Below are 20,594 nucleotides of genomic sequence, written 5' to 3' on the forward strand. Positions count from 1 at the left end.
CCCACTCATTCTTATTAGTTAGAACAAACTAAAGATTTAGAGAAACTCCTGTTAGTTCATCTAGAGAGGCTCCTACTATTTTATAAAATGTGGAGTACTTATTCTTGTTCCTTAGAAAAACATCTGCTAATTCATGATTATGAAGTACTTTGGTTGTTTTGTTTTTCTTTTGCTTTCTTCTGTTTTTTTTTTTTTTTTTTTTTTTTTTGTATTTCCTTTAATTCATATAAAGCCTTTTGAACTGCCTTGGTGCTGAAAATGTCCTTGCCTTGCCTTGCCTTGCCTTCCCTTGCCTTACCTCAGAGAAGACAAAGTGCAATGCATAACATGAGGATAAGCACAATTTCATCAGCAAACTGATGTGTGATGTGATGGTGATATGCGGGTATGCATGGTTGTGATATTGAAGTGGATTATTTTGACAGACAAAAACATAAAGGTGTGGGAGCATCTTATAGCACCAGGTGCACAGAAAGGTGATGTTGTCTATTGAAATCCATTGAAATATAAGCCAGAAAACAAGTGTGGTGAGGATGTTATAACTTCTACATTAACAAACACAACAACAACAGGACAGTACATATACTGTTGTTCATATACTCTTAAGATTGCATAAAACAGAGTCTAACAATCTCCTCAAGTTACATAAATTTTCATGAATATACAAAAGAAACAGCATATAAATGGTGTCTATGTGTAGAAAGAACATCTTTTCTTTCCACACATGTGATACTCATAACATCTGCATCATGTGTGTATATCAGTAACCATATTTCCATTTATGATTTTTTATGTGCATGTAGAAAAAGATGATGAAAATAGCAAATAGCAAAATAACTTTCTCAATTTCTCCAAAAGGTTACTCAGTGATGGACTGGCGACCTGACCAGGGTGAACCCCATCTCTCGCCCGAATGGATGGATGGATGGATGGATGGATGGATGGATGGATGGATGGATGGATGGATGGATGGATGGATGGATGGATGGATGGATGGATGGATGGATGGATGGATGGATGGATGGATGGATGGATGGATGGATGGATGGATGGATGGATGGATGGATGGATGGATGGATGGATGGATGGATGGATGGATGGATGGATGGATGGATGGATGGATGGATGGATGGATGGATGGATGGATGGATGGATGAGTTACTCTTGTTATTTGCCATATAAGTTCTGATGCAGCAAATGCTCCCATCCACAATGCATGCCTTAGAGCCACAAAACTCAGAAAAACTCTCAGGTTATTTTTAGATGTGTGATCCATGCTAGTTTGTAAACTCTACATTTTGTTTATTACAACTATGCATTGTATCAACATTTGATGAAATAACACAGCATCAACATCAGACTCAGATTTAGACTGGTTGATCCAAAGTAGATGGAAACACATCTAATTTGCTTTTTTTTTCTTGTTGATACTTTTTACGTTTGCTCCAAATTTGCATGTTACTGCAGTAACAAGGTTTTTTCAACAGCTGACGATTAAAAATAAGTAAATTATCCTTATTTGTGTAATAGCGTTTACAGGTAAAAATCACAAAATATATCTAAATGTGAGCATAAATATAAAAAATATGCTGAAAAATTAAAATGCTAGAATTACTTGTATAAATGCCAGATTTCAGATAAAACTTCAGGGTGAAGTTTTATCAGCACTCTTGATATTATAGTCAAATGAAAGAACTACAATTTTACTTACAAAGAGTAACAAAAGTAAAACTTGTCATTATAGAAAAATCTAAGAACAAAACACATATTTTTGATGCTATATTTATTCACTCATGTTCACCACATGGATGTTTTAAACATCCTGCACATATTCACAGATTTTCAGAGTTTAATTTGGGAATACACGCTGTCCTCTGGCCCTTTTCTCTTCTTTCCTCTTGTGGCTTTCCCAGCATTGAAGTGTAACGCTGCATAGTTCAGATCTAATCCATCTTCATTCTGCACAGCAAATAAAAAAAATCATTACAATGCATGATGATGGATGGATGGATGGATAGAAACAATTTCAGTAGGTGTTCACTTGAGATTTTGACTTGACTTACAATTTGATCACCTTGCTGACTCAAGTTCCTCCATCTTTCTTCTGAAGAGGCGCTTTCTACTTCTAATTATAGAGAAAGAAACAAGAGTAATCTGAATCTGACTTAATCTGATTCTTAAACCTTGTTTTTACACTGATTGACACTTCTAAGCAAAGTTTAAACTGTCATTTCTTCTGTCTAGAATCTGAAATGTGCCTGGGTTATTGTACATGATTATATGATTACAAAATTGTTACTGAATGTGAGTTTAGTTTTGTGAAGTGATCAAGAGGATGAGTACAAATCGGAGCTTAACTAATGTTTCTGATAGCTTTTAAATCCCAGAATTTCAGTGACATTTACCTTTAATTTTTTTACATGCTGCTCTTGGGGCTCGGTAAAAGACAAAAACAGCATTTATGATCATGGAAATAATTAAACAGGTCACAGCTGTCAATAGTATGGGAAATTCAGGGTCTGCCTTTCGCTCTGTGAAGAAAAGACAAAAAAATATGTTTTGGGAAAAAATTATGTTTGAAAATGTATTTTTCAATGGAAACCAAAAAAATCATACAACCTTCCAGCTTTGCTCCGTTTCCATATAATATCTCTCCACATGTGGCCACAGCACAGTAGTAAGTCCCATCATCAGAGGAGCTGATCTTTCTAGAAAAATTATAAACCCCTCCAGTCTGATCATCAATTTTCTTCTGACATCTGTTTGTTCTGTTTCCATCTGTGTAGATGATGTCTGGGTGAGATTTCTCTGATCGGAACCAGAACACACTGAGGTCTTCTGAACAAGTCTTGTTCTGAAAATCGGAGAGGATGGAGCACTGAAGAGTCACATAATCGTCTGGACCGTCGGAATCTGATACCATCTCCTTCTGAACTACTCTGAAGTTTGATGTTCCCACAGCGTTTCCTGTAGATTATTGTACAAAATGTTAGAAAATGCTATTTAAATTTTTTGACATATTCTAGATTCAGAATTATAACAGAACTGTGGAGTCGGATAAAATATACAGTAAGAAACAAATATTGCATCGAGTTCTCGCTAACATAGAGTTTGAGCTCTCCACCATTTCGCTTTTCTAATTAATGTGTCATGTTTCTTTTGAATGAAGCTCTCATTATTTAGCATATGACACATCCAGTTCAATTAAGTAAATAGCTAAATATTAAGATAAGGTAAAACTATAAAGCTTGTAAAGTTAAAAAACTCAATTTATTGGGCCACCACAGTATTGTGATTAATAATTGGGAACAGATCATCTCAAGACTTTCTCAATGACCAAAATATAGAATTTTAGAAATTACAATTTTGCATTTTTTTTTCAACACAAGATAAATAAGCAATTTTTTTATGTTTTTACTTCAATTGATTAAAATAAATGTTTCCTTTCACCAGTGCAGGCCACATTTTGATATGAAATGTGTATTTTATTGAAACTAGAATTTACTAAAATTATTATATATACATATATTTTTGTTTGTTTGATTGTTTTTTTTGTTTTTTTTTCTAATTTCTCTCTCTCAGAAATCTTCTAGAGATTACTTCTTCACCTGAAATGCCAAGAGTTGCCATAAAAGGCATTATGGCTTAGTGAAATAATTAATCGTGGACAGTAACGTAAAACATAACTTACATTTTTTTCACTTTAAAGAAATTATAAACATTCTCATTTTAATTATTTTACTTTAGCATTGCAAAAACAAACATAACTGATCCAAAATTTATGAATATTATTTGATTAAAAATCTATTAATCTCTCATGCAGTTTTGTAAACGTTTTGATAAAAAAAAAGAAAAACATAAAAGCTAAATACCTTTCAAAATACTTTACCTTTTATTAACAAGTACATCCCCTGCCAAACGTTTTGGTTCCAGTCGGTAAAGCCACAGTGATACATTCCTTCATCTTCTTGAGCTACTTTTAAAATAGTCAGGTTGCTCACTTTGTCAGTAAGTACAGCTTTTACTCTTGAGTCAGAGTAACCTGCTCCATACTCTGGGTTTGCAAGATTTATAAGTTTTACAGCAACTTCCAGAGTATCTCCTGCAGTTTGCCTGTACCAAAAAAGTTTATTACGTCTGTCTTTAATAGCAGGCAACAGGCATGTAAGTGTTGTAGCTTCACCAAGATGAGCTGTGATCACTGGAACCAAACCATCTGCATTAGATAGAAAGATAAGAAATTGTTAAATAATTATTCAAAAAAAAAGTAAAGGCACTCCATAGTATGTAATAACACCACAAAACTGGAAGCAAGAGCAGTGATAAAAATTGCAGGCATTCAAATATTTACATGACAAATTTAAATAAATTGATATTTAACTCACGTCCTTGATGAAGGAGAAGTGTGATCCAAAACAGAATCATTTTGAGACTGTCTTTGTTTGGCCACTGGTTCAACTTTAAATAGGAGGTGGGTTCTGATTCCTGGCATCTGATTGGTTGTCTTAAAATATACCATTTTGAGGCGTTTCCAACAACACAAGCATTTTTCTCACATAAATTTTGTTAATTGCTGTAAAATTTTGTGCAATTTATCATGCTCTATAATATTCAAACCACTGTATACAATGTTTAATCTTAATATCTGCACAGGATGGTGTTTTACAGAGTGTATGACAAGAACAGCTCTACCTCATATGATAGTCATATGGTAGATATCTCTAGACCAGCTATAACTTTAGACCAATGAAGGAAATGCAGACTGACCGTACATAAAAATATGATAGACTACCTTCATTCTTAAATTGACCTCTATTAAATTTAAGGCTGAAGATATTCAAAATATGCACAAACAAATTCTGCCCTCTTTCTGCAGACAAAAATACAAAAATAACAGAAGATACCCAATGAGCTTGATCAGATCATTGTAATTTATATTTTAACTGATTGGTTCAACCCTGGCATTTTGTGTGTTGGGTTGTGTGTCTTTCCTTGTGCTCCTCTTTAGTCTTCTTGTGTTTGTCTGTGTAGTAGTTTTTGTTATTATATCTAATCTCTATCAAATATTCATTTTTTGTACCTTTACTTGTGGCATGGTGTCCTGTTTTTGTTATGACTGAAAAACTCATCAGATCTTATTTTTAAATAATTATTGTTTTGTCTCAAACCTCTTCTGGAGAAAACAAAGGCTTGAAGAGGACATAAGTGAGTTTTCCAGGACTGTGGTTTATAGTCTCTCTGTGTTTCTCCAGGATGGATCAGTGGCATCAGGTTTTCAGGCAGGTGGAGCTCGATGTGGAATCCACTAAGGAGCTTTTTTGTGTTGCAGTGGTGGGATGATTTTTAGAAGAATCCACAAACCAAAGCAGCAGGATGACGAATGGAACCAGGAATCTAAAAGGATTCCTGCATTTATTAATATTTTCTGCTCTTTCAGATTGTGGAGTTGTCTATCAGGCAGTTGCCAAGTTTGTAGAGCCAACAACGAGAGAGAGAGAGAGAGAGAAACAGGAAGAAAAAAAGAGAGGCAGAGAGACAGAGAGAAAGAAAGAGAGAGAGGGGAAGACTTTGTTGTTTAGCATTATTTTCCCTTTGACGTGGCTCACTGTGGCCATTGTACTTTGAGTTTTAGGCTCTTTACTGAAATAAAGTGAGTATAGCTATTTGTGTTTGCCATAGTGGATATAATGATGAGACTGTCTCTAAAATAATACTTTCAACCTGGATTGCTCAGCTGTTGAAAATTAGCTGGCACAAATAAAATTAGGTATCTGCTAAAAGCTGCAACTTCTGAAACCTGCTATTGGAAAAATATCCCAACCTCAAAAGTTGTTTTCATCTTGACCCTTCTCTTTGGATCCATTTATTTGTGGATTTTAATTTTCTCACGTAAAGATCATCAAATCAAAGTACAAATCTAGCATGACTGATTGACACCTGCTGGCCTGCCTGAGGCTTGCAGCAAACTTTTACTGTTCAGACCATGAGAAACTTTCTCCTCCCAGTGTCAGAAGTCCCACTAACAAAAAACTGCACAATGCTTTCTTTCAGTTTAAGATATATGTTGTTACTGGGATATAGTTGCGTATAACATAAGTTAATACAGTTTCATTTATAATGTTCAGTGAAGCTGGAGTCTTCACCTTAGACATATTCGAGTCACATGCATTTATGTTGCGTATCAACTGCATAGATGTCCAGCAGAGGAGTAATTTTTGTTATTATCATTATTTAATTATTATTATTAGAGCACAAGTGCAGTGGCATCAAGTTTGAATTTAGGTTTTTCATATTGTTCACAATTTACAAAAACTTGCACGATCTTTCATGCACACTGTAGGTCACCCCTAGTACAATCTGGTTGACTCTACTAAAATCTGTCTGGTAGAGTTAAGCCGATATTTATCATTTAAGAGATTTATTGTACATAATGCGTCACAGGATAAAAACAAATGAAAACTGAGCACATGACATGAGTCATGGAAAAGTACCAAGAGTTTTGATGTTTTCGTTTCATTTCACCAGATGTGCACAAGGTCTAACCAACGAAACCGGTTCAAAGTTTTACAGCAAGTTATTGGAGATTCGGAAATCATATAAATGATTCTTTTGACTATATATGTATATATATCTATATATCTATATATATATATATGTATATATATATATATATATATATATATATATATATATATATATATATATTATATATATATATATATATATATATATATATATATATATATATATATATATATATATATATATATATATAAAGACAAAAGATATAGCATAAATCATTTTTGCAGTATGCCTTTTGCACTGTCTTGTGTTTTCTGCATTCCTCAAAGCAGGCATTTGAACACCCAATTCCACTTTATAATTATTGTCTTTGAAATGCATACATAAATGGTACTGCAAATAAATCCAGTTTATTTTCAAAATATGTTTACAAATTATTTGTAATCAACTTATTATATAGTAGCCACTAAGAAGTTATCAGAAAATTCTTCATATTCAGCACCCTGAATATGAAGGGTATTGATTGATCATCAATCCCTGCTAATCATTTAGTCTATACGCAATGAAAGCAGGTCTATTATTATTAATCATTTGAACAATGTTTTGCGCAAGAATTTTAAAAGAACAATGATTTGACAATAAGTTTTATTTTATGTCCATTTCCATAAAGAGAGCGTACAAAAATTATGACATATACATGACTTTTTCAAAATAACAAACAAAAATATCAATAGGAATGTGTTGATCTTCCAAAAAAAAAAAAAGCTTGCAGTCTTTTGGGTCATTGAAAGTGGTCACAAAAAGGCGATATTTCAATCTGAATTACATGTAGACTATGTTTTATAAGCGTATTTAATATCAAGGATTAATATTAAATACGCTTTAATATTAAAGCATATTTAATATTGAGAAAATCAGTGCAAACAAAATAAAAAGCATAAAAACAACATAACAAGCAAAATCTTTGACTATAAAACATTTTTGAAAACATACCTTTGAAAAGCAGACAACAAAATAAGTTCAGATTTTTGTGCATGCTGCTCGCTGCTAAATTATAATCATTAAAGCATTCATAGCCTAATAACCATAGGATGAGTCAACATTGCATAAAAACATATGCAATAAATTGTGAAAATATATACAATGTTTCATCGAAGGTCATCTTGTTTGAATGGTGTAAAGAAATCCTCTGAACTGGTTACACTCACCATTTTTCCAATCATTTCTAATCATTTTCACACAAACAATGATTGGCATTACTTGGCTAATTTAATGAGGCGTTATTGAATCCCTCAATTCCTGGCATGTGTGTAGATTGTCTCCTCATGTGTTGCTTTTATTTTACGTCTTCCCGCTTTTCCAACATTTGTCTTGGTGAACGCTGGGGCAGAATAAACCAAACAGTGTGCATCTCTCTGTGGAAAGTTTAAAAAAATTACATAGAAAAGTATGTTAATTTACATATGAGCACTAAACAAATGTTCATGTCTTTGCTCCTTTTACCTGTTCTTTCTGCTGAGGACCACATCCCGTCGCGGCATCTGTTAAACAGACAACAGAATTTCTCATAAAAATGTAAAAATTTACTTCTACAGACCACCTTGAAAGTGATGTGTGAAACATACCATTGCAAAAATGTGAAGCTTTCTTCATCAAGGTCTAAACGAGGCACATAATGACAACTAGACATCCACCCACAGCCACGCACAACAGTAGAAGTATTTTAGACTTCCAAAAACTGAATTGTTCTAGAAAAAAGTACAAATAACTGTTCTTATTATCTGAGTTAATTTTAATTACTGCAACTTAGAAATGTTTTCTACATACCTTGAACATCCAAAAATGTTCCATTTCCAAAAAATAACTTTTTATGCGTGGCCACAGCACAGTAGTAAGTCCCAGCATCAGAGGCTGTAATGTCCTTGGAGAAACTGTAGACACACTTTTCAGCATCCAGACATTCATTTCCACTTTTTCCATCAACGTAAATTAAAGAGGGTTGAGACTCATCTGGTCTAGTTTTGAACCAGTACACCCTGTGGTCAGCTGGGCAGTTTCTGCTCTCACAGTCAGAGGAAACCAAACACCTTAGAGTCATCTGGTCTCCTGGAAAGGCAGGGTGAAGTAGAGGCTCCTGAATTACAGTCGTGAGATCTTGATCTGGTCCTGGAAAATACAAAAAAAAGCATAAAATAAATACATTTGACATGACTACCAAATAGAATATTGTCTTCTCATATTTATATACAGAAATACTGTTTTGTGGACCTTCAACCATCAGAAGAATTCCTTTCACAAATATCAGTTTTAATGATTCAACTCTGATGCAATAGTAAAGTCCAGTGTCATTCTGCTGAGCTTCTTTTATATGCAGAATAAATGTTCCTTTCTCTTGTTTTGACGTAAAATGACGAGTTTGGGAAACCTTTTCATAATCAAAAGTTATTGTTTGTCCAAGAGATTCAGGCCAACTTCCGGAAGAAAATTTGACCCAAAACAAATTTTGGGATTGACTGGTTGGCAGGCGAGGACATATCAGGGTCACATCTTCCCCCACTTGAATAGTTTCTGTCTCCAAATTGTGACCATTTATGAGACCTACAAAAAAACAAAAAAGTTATTGACATGAATAAGATCATTGAAACTCAAAACAATCTTACAGTTTTGATATTTGTACATTCTGTACTTACGTCTGTCACTGAGCAAGAGTAGGAAATAAAATATGACCACCATATTTTTTTTAAAACATCAAACAGCTGCACAAAAAGACGAGCATAACATGGATGGTTCAGTCTAATATACCACTGTAAAGTGGGAGGGGGGAGAGCTGAAACAGTCTGATAGGCCTTTTAACCCTCACTGCCACCACAGTGGAAATTATCAACCATGTTTCCAACTGAAGCTTACAAAATAACACCTAGTTCATGTTTTTTTTTCATAGTGTTGGTCTTATTAAAAAAAAACAGCATTTTAATCTAGGAGGTCTAACCAAAGCTACAGGGAGCTTTACCTAATTAATTGGCTTAACCTCGTCTTCAAAGATTGCATGTGGGTCGACGCTCTATTAGCATTTTTATCAATGCTGAAGCGTGAGAGATGTATGGGTCCTCACTGTGCAAACGCTTTTTTATAAGGGTATTATAATACAGGAAAGGTAACTTGATATTGACTTATTTGTTCATAGCTTTCTTTCTGGGTTCATTTTCCATTTACTCATGTATGATGATAGAGAGGATTAAATTACCACGCTACTTTTCTCTCTACCGTTGCAGAGAGAGAAAAGTAACTTTTACTTTTACAATGTAAAAGTGTAAATTGTAAAACAGTGTCATTTTCTCTGCTTATTGCTGAGAAAGTGAAACCCTGTGAAACTTGTGTAGCTTTAACGTTGGTGAACTTCCTGATGAAGTTTGGATGATTTATTTTGAAGGAACAGCTTCCTGTTTAACTGCTAACACAAATGGAGCTTAACAGTAAAAACAAGTTGTAATGTAGTTTATGAAATATGTCTTGTTATGAGCAGCCCATTTGACAAAAACAAAAAACTATATTTATGATGTTAATCATAACATAACATAATCATAACACAAAATTTAATAACTTAAACTGTGCATTTATTTAATTATTTCCCATGACTAAAGCTAAAAGCCTTTGCTTCTTTATCACCCACTTCTCTAAACCCATAACTACTGCAGTAATGCTCATGGGAAAGCATTTCCGTCAAACTTAGAGTAACTCAGAAACATAATTGAACAGTTTCAATTGTGTTTCAATTGTCCATTTTCTTACACACCTGGTACACATGTTACCAGTCTGTCGCAGGGCGACACAGAGACTACAGGACAGGCAAGCATGCACACACATTCACACTGAGGGAGAATTTTAGAGAGACCAATTAACCTAACACTTATGTGGGAGGAAGCCGGAGAGAACATGCAAACTCTGTGCAGAAAGACCCAGGGCCAGGAAACGAACCAAGGACCTTCTTGCTGCAAGGCAACAGTGCTACCAACTGCACCACTAAGTCAAGGCTAAATTTATGAACTCTAGAGGTCATGCAAATAAAATGGCAGATTTACTTTCATGGTTGTTCTTCAGCTGCTGCAGATTCTCATTAAAGGTTTCACAAAAACACTTCTCTCCGGCTTTGTTGTTTGCCATTTATGTTTTTTGTGTGTGTTCAATAAGAAACGTGTGGAGGCTTTATCAGCAAGCCACACACTCCACGTTTACCAAAACTTAAAGCTCTGGGAAAGTAAAAGTAGCATTTTTACCTGTTGTAAAATTTTTGTGTGGATGAAAAGACTGCTTGTTTTAGAAGAAAAAAAATGTGAATAAGGCCTAAAGGTTTTTTCTGAGTGTGAACAGAGGATTCAATTGCAGTTGGAATCTATGATGCAAGAGGAACATGTAAAACAGTGAGTTTTGTGGTAGAACTGACTGTGAGCCAACATATGTGATGTGTTACAAAAGATTAATTTGGAGACAGATACCTTGAATTTCTGTGAAATCAAAATGAAAAAATAAATATTTTCTTCTTTGAGAGTTATAGCTGCAATAGCCCATATTATAAAGATTTCTTTTACATGGTCATTGCAGAGAACAGCTATCTACTTTCACTTTCTAAAAATAAACAGCACAATGCTGTTAATTTTGTTGTGCAGTAGTCCAGAATGTTATGAAATTAAACCAGTTTTTCTTTTGCAAACAGCTTTATTTTTATGTTTTAAACAAAATAGAGCACACATTTTGAATTTAAATGATTTTATCCTGTAACAGAAAACCCAGTCCTAATTGAGGCATAAATTTGGTTTTAAGTGAGTGTGAGACATTTGAAACTTAATTTTACTTTATTATGCATATCAATACTATCTTTTTTTTTAGAATTTCACAAACATCAATAGTGAGACAGAAAAAAAACACTCAAGAATAAAACATGGATTGATGACCAGAAATTACAATTGAATGAAACAGGGGGAAAAAATAACATTTTTGAAATACTGAATGGATTTGAATCTATATTCAATGCAAAAAAAACTTAATTTATTTCTTTACTTAGTTTAAGCTTAAAGCAAACAATTTCCTCAATTTAATCCAAAAGCTTTGACAGCAGCGTAGATCCTCTTTTTCTTTGCTTCTTTCTTCAGTCCTGCCCAGTCAGAGTTTGTTGAAGTAAAGATGGCTGCAGAGTAAATCCATCCACCCTTACATGTCTTAGAAAACAAAGAACGTTATAATTCACTCCGTTTTAAAACCTAATCAAATATTTAAACCATATTGGGATTTTTTTACCTCTTGAGGTTTCTGTCTGCTAATGTTTTTCTGCAACTCTGAATCAGCTGGAAAACAAAATAAAACGGAAACCAATTAATATTCCTTCAGATTAAGTAAACCACAGGAACTGCTTCAAGATTGCTTTCTTACCTTTACAGTGAACACAGTTATCTTTCAGGCTGAAGTAAATAAGAAACGCAATCACAACCAGACTTATTACCAGAGCAGTAGAGAGAAGAAGAATAACTTTTCGAGCATCCTGGGACCACAAGCTGGATTCTGAAACAGCATTAAATAAAAAATAAATAAATAACTACAAGTTAGTAAAAAGGACATGTTTTTTAATGTTCTGATTTTTTTTAAAAAAAGAAAAGTAACATTTTACATTGAATAGTTCACCTCACAATGGTACAAATAATTCAAGTTACCTTTAATATCTATACTGGTTCCATTTCCAAAAAATATCTCTCCACATGTGGCCACAGCACAGTAGAAAGTCCCATCAGATGCATTGACCGTTTTGGAGACATTGTACACACATCTCTGCTGAGAGTCCAAATTTTCTTCACATTTGTTTTCTCTATTTCCATCAGTGTAAATGATGTTTGGAATAGATTTGTTCCCAGCTCTTATCCAGAACAAATTCAGGTCTCCTGAACATTTCTTCTTGTCAGAGGTAGAGAGGACCGAACACTGAAGAGTCACTGGGCTTCCTGGATGAACTGGATGTGATATTGTTGGCGTCTGAACAACTGTGTAACTTGAAGACGACGCCACAGTGTTTCCTAAACATAGCAAAATTCTTTGTTAGACACTGTAAATTAATTTTGGATGACTAGGAGAAGGAAAAAAATGCAACAGGATCTAGTGTTCAAAACCGTGGTGTATATTTCTCTCACTGAAGTGAATACAGCTGGACATGATGGACTTAATTTAATATGAACTTCTTTATATTGATAGAAAACATTTTCTCCCAAAATGTGTTAACATTGCTGATAAATACCTATGACACTGTGAAATAACTATTTCTTATCCCTTTTCTTTCTCAGCTACAACTTATAACCTGATAAAGATAATAAAAACTGGATTCCTAAGTATTTGTCTTGTTGAAGTAATTTTAATAGTTAAAATACCTTGTATTAGCAAATAGGTCCCTTGCCAAGTGTTCTTGTTCCAATCAATCACCGCGCAGTGATACATGCCTTCGTCTCCTTCAGTTGTCATTCTAATTGTCAGATTGCTAATTTTTGCTGTATATGTTGCAGTCAATCTTGAGCCCAAAGATTCAGATCCATAAGTAGGTGCAACATTTTCCATCAGCTTCACAATCAATTCCAGTGTATTTCCTGCACTTTGTTTGTACCAGTGAAGTTCACTGCTGCTGCTCTGCTTTTCTTCTTGAAAAGAGCATTTCAAAGTCACAGTGTCTCCAAGCTGAACGATCTTCACTGTAACCAAGGCATCTGCAATATGAAGAATAAAACATGTTAGCATTGTTTGCTTTTCAGAACAAACAAATAAGACACAATCTACAGAAAAAGATAAAATATGAGGATACATATGTTCAAATTATTATGCTCACAAACATTCAGAGGTTTTGTTTGTTTTCTAACTTACGTTCTTGGTGCAGAAGGATCAATGTGAGCCACAACAGATTCAGTCTGATAATAATAAATAAATATTTTTTTAACAAAATCTCATAATTATAATAATCATTCTACTGTCATCCTGATGCTCAATACAATTCAAATTCTATTGTTTACAAATGGGCTCTTTTTGTTAGATTTTGACCAGAAAATATTTTCATTAAGTGTCTCCAAGCTGAACAATTTTCACTGGAATCAATGCATCTGCATCATATGAAAAGTGTAAACTGTTAATATTTACATCAACATATCAAAACTTCCTGCAATATAAAAAAAATGATAAAGTATTATGAACATGACCTTTCCCAGCAGGATTTCAACTGCATTACAAATCATTCAAGTCTTGTACATTTAACTTACACCCTTGATGAAGGAGAAGCAGTGTAAACCAGAACAGCGTCATCTTTACACACTGTCCACACTGAAGCTTTTCTTTTTATTACTGAAAGTAAGAGGTGTGACGATCCACAGCCCTGAAAGCATTTGATTGGCTACATAAAAGCTCAAGTTCAAGGGCATTTCCTGTCTTTTCGAAGCACAGTGTCTTCTACTTAACTCTCACAAACTGAGTAAACGTAAAGAAAGCCTGCAGATATTGTCATAACTTGTAGCAGTTCTAAGAAATGAATAAACGCTAATAACAACTTATTTGAATTTCTGTCTAAAACAAATTCCCCACTACCTCCTGCTGGTTTCTGCTCTTTTTAAGATGCATATTTTATTTGTAATTCTTTTTAAATAAGTTATGGTAAAGTTTTTCTTTTTGGATGCTTTATTGGCAGGCGTTATCTGACTGAAATGTTATTTGCAAATATGATAATTTTGAGGTACAAAGTGTGAGCTTCATAACAGATGCTGTATAGTTTACTAAATAAATATTTGTAGCATTAACACCTCCTGAAAGGGCTCATCTCTTTATTGTCTCTTGATTCTCTACAGGTTTTAACAAAGCACGTTTTTATCATTTTAAAAATACTATATGGCAATTTTGAACTTCAAAGGTATTTATTGCAGCAGAGCTGAAGGAACCTTGAACAGGAAATATGTTTATATGTTCCCTAATCTTCTGCTCTATTGTTGAATATCTGGGCTGTGATTTTGTGCCATATAAAAACAAATGTTGCCGGCTAACAATCCGGCAACATCTTCTAGAATTCTGATATTGTAGTGCTGATGAAAATATATCTGCTGAAAGGTATGTTTAACTGCATTTATCTGTGTTGAAACGTTTGGGTTGTGTAAGTAAAGAGAAGAAAGTTGTGGAATCTACTGAGAAGAATATTGAAGATGAAGTGACATTTTAAGAGGGTAATAGATCAGATAAGTTTGCTGCTTTGAGCACAGAGGTGCGATAAAATCATCTGGGACCTGGTTTACTTGTCAGTACATATACAGCCACCCACATACTACATACTGTAGTATGTGGGTGAGACTTATCTGTATCTAAACTTGGTTGTAAGTCTGATTTTGTTAGACGCAGACGAGGAGTTTATTATCCTGATCTGACTCTCTCCGTCCATTCAAGAATAAATTGAAGAACTGTCTCTTTATTTAAACTTAGCTGTTCTTATTGCTCCAAATTCAGTAACAAATGTCATGCGACATTTATGTTTTTGGAGATCTTGCAACATTCTGTGTTGTAAGTCAAATTTCCCAATTTACAGCAAATATGCATAATAGTCTTTTATTTACATTCGTCTGAATTAATATTCTGCACATATTTCACAATGACCACAATGCAATGACCTGATAATAACATTACCATTAACAGAGCTTATCTGTCCTGAAGATTTAATGGGCTTGCATGGAAAGGAAGTCGGTGCTGTTTGTTTAGTGGTTCAGGCTTTGGTTCTTTGAGCACTTGGGGCTCCTCATGGACTCTGCAGTGAGCATAAAACTTTCAGCTGAAGAAATCCACATAATCACACAAACACCCTTTGTCCTTCCACTCTATCCAAGCAGACACACATACACACGCCCACATACGCACTGCATCTAAATCTAATAAACTAATTTTACACCAAAACTCATTAATTTCCCTGCTATCCTCTGAGCTGTGACATGGTGTCTCTAAAACTGATGTCTCCAGCTACAGTCTTGCAAAAACAAGCAAGAGAATGAGAAAAGGTATTTCATAGTAAATAGGCACAATATCTTTACATTCCCTTTCAGTTTCACATACAGGCTTCATCTAGAAAAATGAGTCAATCTTCTTCTCTAACATCTATAGTTTGAGACATGGTTTCATATGGAATAAACACAATCAACGCTGCTCCTTAAGTTTCTAAGTCATTTAAACTTCTGTAATCTGCATTTGACATTGTTCAGTCCAGACTTAGCTTAAACTGGCTTTGAATGACGAGAAATCAAAAGCTATGTTCTTTTCACATGTTAAGCAGCACACAAATCTCCTCTCTAGCTTGTGAATTGTCTAAGGGTGTTGTGCAACAATAGGTCTGGTTTTGGCTTGAATAATTATAAATAATTGCTTAGGAAAATTATTGATAAAATAGTAATTTAGTTAATATTTACCAAATCAGCATAACCACCTGATCATCATGAAAATAAAAGCTAAATAGATCAGACTCACTAATTGTGTCTTAATGTCTATCTGCTAAAGCTTAGATGTTAAAATAATAGATGGAGGGGTAAAAAACACCCAGCATTGTTTTTTTTAACACAAAGACACGACACATGCATGGAATAAACACAAACAACTCTTTACCCCAATACAAGAGTTTATTAACAAAAATAATTCAGCCTTAAAGTTGAATACTTCAATTAACAAACTCACTCATAACACTCATCTGACTATATATGAAAGGATAATGAAAATTAATTAACCACTGAAAGGTAAAAGAATAAAAATGTACGACAAGAATAGAATCAATAAAATCATACAATGATATCACACTTCAGTATGGATTATGAACACTGAAAAACCAGATTTATTTAAGAGCAATTTGGATATGAGGACAAGTCAGTTTTCAATTAATTTAAATATTTTTGTGAAAAACAGCGGGAAACATGCAAGACAAAAACAAATTACTCATAAAGGCAGCTGTAAAACTCGAGAAAATTTTTTATATGAATCTGTTTTTTCTATAACTTCTGATGCACTCAATAAAATTTTCTTTACAAAAGAAAATTCAAGGACTTCATTTTAAAAATCCTAAGTTAAAATAAACAATCGAAAAACATCAGCTTGCATGAAACTTAAAATATAAATTATCCAAAATATAGATTTATTAATGAATATTGTATTATTGGTTTTAAGAATGATAAGCAGCAATTTATTCATCACTTTAGAGCAAATTAGATCTGTCGAAATGTTTTAACGTCAGTGTATACCGTCTCCTCTTGCGCTGTTCTTACATTCCTTCTTTCTCCTTTTTTGGCTTTGTTCTTGTTGAATGTTGGTGCAGAATATACCAAATGCTTTTCTTCACTCTGGGAAAGCAATACAAAGGTTAAAGAATATTCTGTGACTTAAATAAAAGCTGCAAATTCACAAGAATATTTTGCACTTTACCTGACTTGGCTTATCACCACCACTTGTTGGCGGACCTGTTTGCATATAGAGAAAAAAAATAAGAATCTCGAACCGATTGAAAACTATTTTGATGAACTGATGAATGAAACTTGCTTTACCTTTGCAACAGCCACACTTTTTCTTCTTGATTTTATAAATGAGCCAAGATATTACAACAAGACTTATAACCAAAGCTGAGCACAATAAAGGAAGTAATATTTTGGAAAAATCCATAGACTTGGCACCTAGGAAGAAAAAAATAAAAGAAGAAATGCATTTTAAAAATTATATTCCAGTAGCCTGTCCATCATTACTATATAGAAAAGTTCTGTACCCCCAAGTTTTGCTCCGTTTCCAAATAATATCTGTCCACATGCAGCCACAGCGCAGTGATAAATCCCACTCTCAGAGGTCTCAGAAAAATTGTAGAAACATTTCTGTGCAGTTTGAGCTTCAGGACTGCTTTCACACTCATCTCCACTGTTTTCTGGTAGATAAAGGAAACTGGGATGAGAATGATCCGATCCAGCTTTGAACCAGTACACCCTGTTATCTGCTGGACATGTTTTCCTCTCAGAGTCTGAGAGAACTGAACACTGCAGAGTGTTTGAGTTTTCTGCATTAAATGAGCCAGATGGAGGGTCCTGAATAAAATTGACCATATCCAATTCCTGACCTGGAGAAAAGAAAGATATGGTTTACTTTCTCAAATAAAAGAAATAAGTACAAATATGCAGTAGTTACATGTCATAAATAGATCTTTTTACCTTTAATTTTCAGAAATGTTCCATTCATAAATGTGAAGTCAAGTTGTCTGACTTTAACACAGTAGTAAAGTCCAGTGTCATTTCGCTGAGTTTCATTGATATGAAGATGAAATTTTCTTTCCTCTGTTTTGGCCTGAATATGAGGAATCTTGGAAACATCGTCAATCTTGAAATTAACTGTTGCTCCGAGAAATTCAGGCCAGTTTCCAGAAACAAGTCGGATCCAATAAAAAGTTTCTCGGTAGAGAGTGGAGGTCTGGCGAGGACAACTTAGGGTCACATTTTGTCCAGCAGTCACGGTCTTTACCTCACTCTTCAATTCGTCACTGCAAACTGGAAATAAATCCAATCAAAAAAATCTCACCTTAATAAACTTCAATAAAAACAGAATTTAGCACAATTAACATAATATAATCATATGTAAAACTCTTGTAAACACATATATTTCGCATTTGCAAAGATACTTACATCCAAATCTGAGGGTGAGTAATGCATAAACAAGAATTGCATTTTCATATTAACCCACATTAGCGGCTTCGTCCAGCTAAGAGACGATTGTAGGAGGATGGACCCTCCTAATATAACGCTGCAGAGTGGGAGTGAACTATTTCAGAACAGTTTGATTGGTCTTTTGTAATGTGAGGCGTCACTGTTGAACAACCACAATGGAAATCTATAAACCCCTTTTTTTCACCCTTAACACAAGAAAGACAATGTGCACACTTCCTACTGATGAAAACGCTGTTTCTGTTTGATAAACAAAACATCTACATTTCATTTTTCTCAGTGTGTTAATCTAAAAAACAGATTTCCTGTGATGCAAAAAAAGGATTTTTGCTCCTTGTTGTGATATAAGATATGGTTGTAATACCAAAAAATTTAAATTAATTCTCATTTTTAAAAACTCCAAATAAATGAGGACGTAATGTCACTGTGGTGCGCTGTGAAGGAAGCTGTCATAGATTTCAGACAATGTTAGCCCCGCCCACTGGCTTGTGAACTGAGAGATTTGTTGATCAAAGTTTCACCAAAAATATTGACCTCAGAGTCATAGCAATCATGTGTGCTTACTGGTTGAAACAGCCAATCAGATGTCAGTTTGCTTACGGGATCAGGTCAGCAAGTGATGCAATTAATATGGGACCACATTTCATCGTGTATCATTTTGACTATCCAGTGCCAGCCTTCATCTATTAATACATCACACACATCCTGATTAAAGTTATTTTTCTACTTTGACTTTTCATTTACTGAGTCATAATGATCTTCCATTAGGTACTTTTTTTGGTACGAGCCATTTCTTTAGTGTCCAAAATAAAATACAAACATTGAAATGAACCATGATAACTTTCGGACATTTCACAGCTAAGTTGGTCATAAGAGTATATAAGAGGAAGTTAGTGACTGGAAACAAAAAAAAGATATCATAAAATATTTATCATCTGATGACTGCTCATAGGTACAATTCAATCTGGATAGACTGACAAAGAGAAAATAGCAGTCAGTAGATTTTATTCAATCTGAAGACACTCAGACGGAGAGAAGGGAAGACAAAATTTAAAGTCTTTGGCGCTCAGGCCCCGACTGAGGACATCGGTTATCGCAAAATTATTTGCGATAAGCTCAGATGAGCGTTCCCAATGCTGATAGGAACATCATCCCCCAGGGACCCGGCACTGATGGTGGAGGTTGGGGAAGAATGCGGCCGAATGGCTGGGCCCGTGGAGGTTAGTGTTAGGGTTAGCTATGCTCTGGGATAACCCCCACATTTTTTATTTTTTTTATTTTCTTTATCTACTCGCCTGCATTTAATTCTAATGGGGCTTCAGGATTAATCTAGTATCTCATTGCTGGCGTCAAAGGTAGCATGACATATATTGTCACGCAGTTAAAGACAACGAGTGCACGAACTGACCATGACTTAGCCAATAAAGAAGCAGAGAACTGAATGCAGTAACCATGATGACCCATGAATAAGACTGCATTTTTATTTATGAATAATCCTTCTGTGCAGATAAGCGTGAATCGACATGGGCACTTGACTGAGAGAGGCGAGAAAAGGAGCAGGAGGTCCGGTGTGGGGCATAATAAAGTTCAAGGTAATATATGGGGCTTGAAAACAAAAGGAGACCGAGGCTACTACTGAGTACGAGACGCTGGGAAAATAGGTTGATGATCCACTTGGCTCACGCTAGGAGGGATGTTACTATTTATTTATTAATTTATTTAAATGTTCATTCAGTTAAAAGCCCTGAAGCATTGAAATGCAGCCTGAGTGGCGCATAAGAATAGGTCCTGCTAGTTCAGGAAGGAGATGAACTAATTGAAAGACTTTGCATTTCCGTGCATTGCGAACCATGAATGAGTCTTGTGAAGATACATCTTACCCCAAAACCCCGAGGTGGGCGTGGCGTGAGGAATCCAATGGGAGGTGCTGATGAGTGGGCTGACAGCGGCCACATGGTGGTAAGAGAAGCTGTTGACGAGGCTGAACCACAGCGGGGGAACCGTTCAGGCGATGTGATGAACAGCAGTGGTGAAATGGAGAGATGATGGACGATGAGCTGGGAGGAAGCGGCATAGTAGATTGGTGCGGCGAGACCTTAGCCGGCCGGCCAGGGCCTGTGGCGAAGAAAGGCTGCCAGGGGATGAACACAGTGGGATTACGCCAGAGATGTACCGTTAAAAAGGTGGCAAAGGAGCAGGAGACGGTGGTTCCCAGTCAGGCGAGAGAGCAGTGGGAGAAGCTGTTTGGAATGATCGAGGCCAACTAGGGAGCGTCATGTCTCCATTTTACCCCTTTCGGCTTTTATGACGGAAGTTAGAGGTGGAAGGACGAGAAATTACGAAGAA

General features: G+C 35.0%; 2 protein-coding genes across 2 annotated transcripts; both read right to left on the bottom strand.

Annotated features, from left to right (window-relative positions):
- Nucleotides 1-1,766: 1,766 nt before the first annotated feature.
- On the bottom strand, nt 1,767-4,425 carry LOC129354962 (uncharacterized). Its single transcript, XM_055024532.1, has 6 exons — nt 4,386-4,425; nt 3,890-4,216; nt 2,620-2,967; nt 2,406-2,531; nt 2,064-2,125; nt 1,767-1,959 (listed from the first exon to the last, which is right to left on the bottom strand). The coding sequence occupies exons 1-6, from the start codon at nt 4,423-4,425 to the stop codon at nt 1,843-1,845; spliced, it is 1,020 nt and encodes a 339-aa protein (XP_054880507.1). The 3' UTR covers nt 1,767-1,842.
- A 12,462-nt stretch (nt 4,426-16,887) lies between these two features.
- LOC129354972 (uncharacterized) lies at nt 16,888-20,203 on the bottom strand. The gene is made up of 4 exons (XM_055024541.1): nt 20,122-20,203; nt 17,742-18,074; nt 17,309-17,650; nt 16,888-16,892 (listed from the first exon to the last, which is right to left on the bottom strand). The coding sequence occupies exons 1-4, from the start codon at nt 20,201-20,203 to the stop codon at nt 16,888-16,890; spliced, it is 762 nt and encodes a 253-aa protein (XP_054880516.1).
- Between the last annotated feature and the right edge of the window lie 391 nt (nt 20,204-20,594).

Source organism: Poeciliopsis prolifica, unplaced genomic scaffold (assembly GCF_027474105.1).
Source record: "Poeciliopsis prolifica strain line A6 unplaced genomic scaffold, Auburn_PproV2 SCAFFOLD122, whole genome shotgun sequence".
NCBI lineage: Eukaryota > Metazoa > Chordata > Actinopteri > Cyprinodontiformes > Poeciliidae > Poeciliopsis > Poeciliopsis prolifica.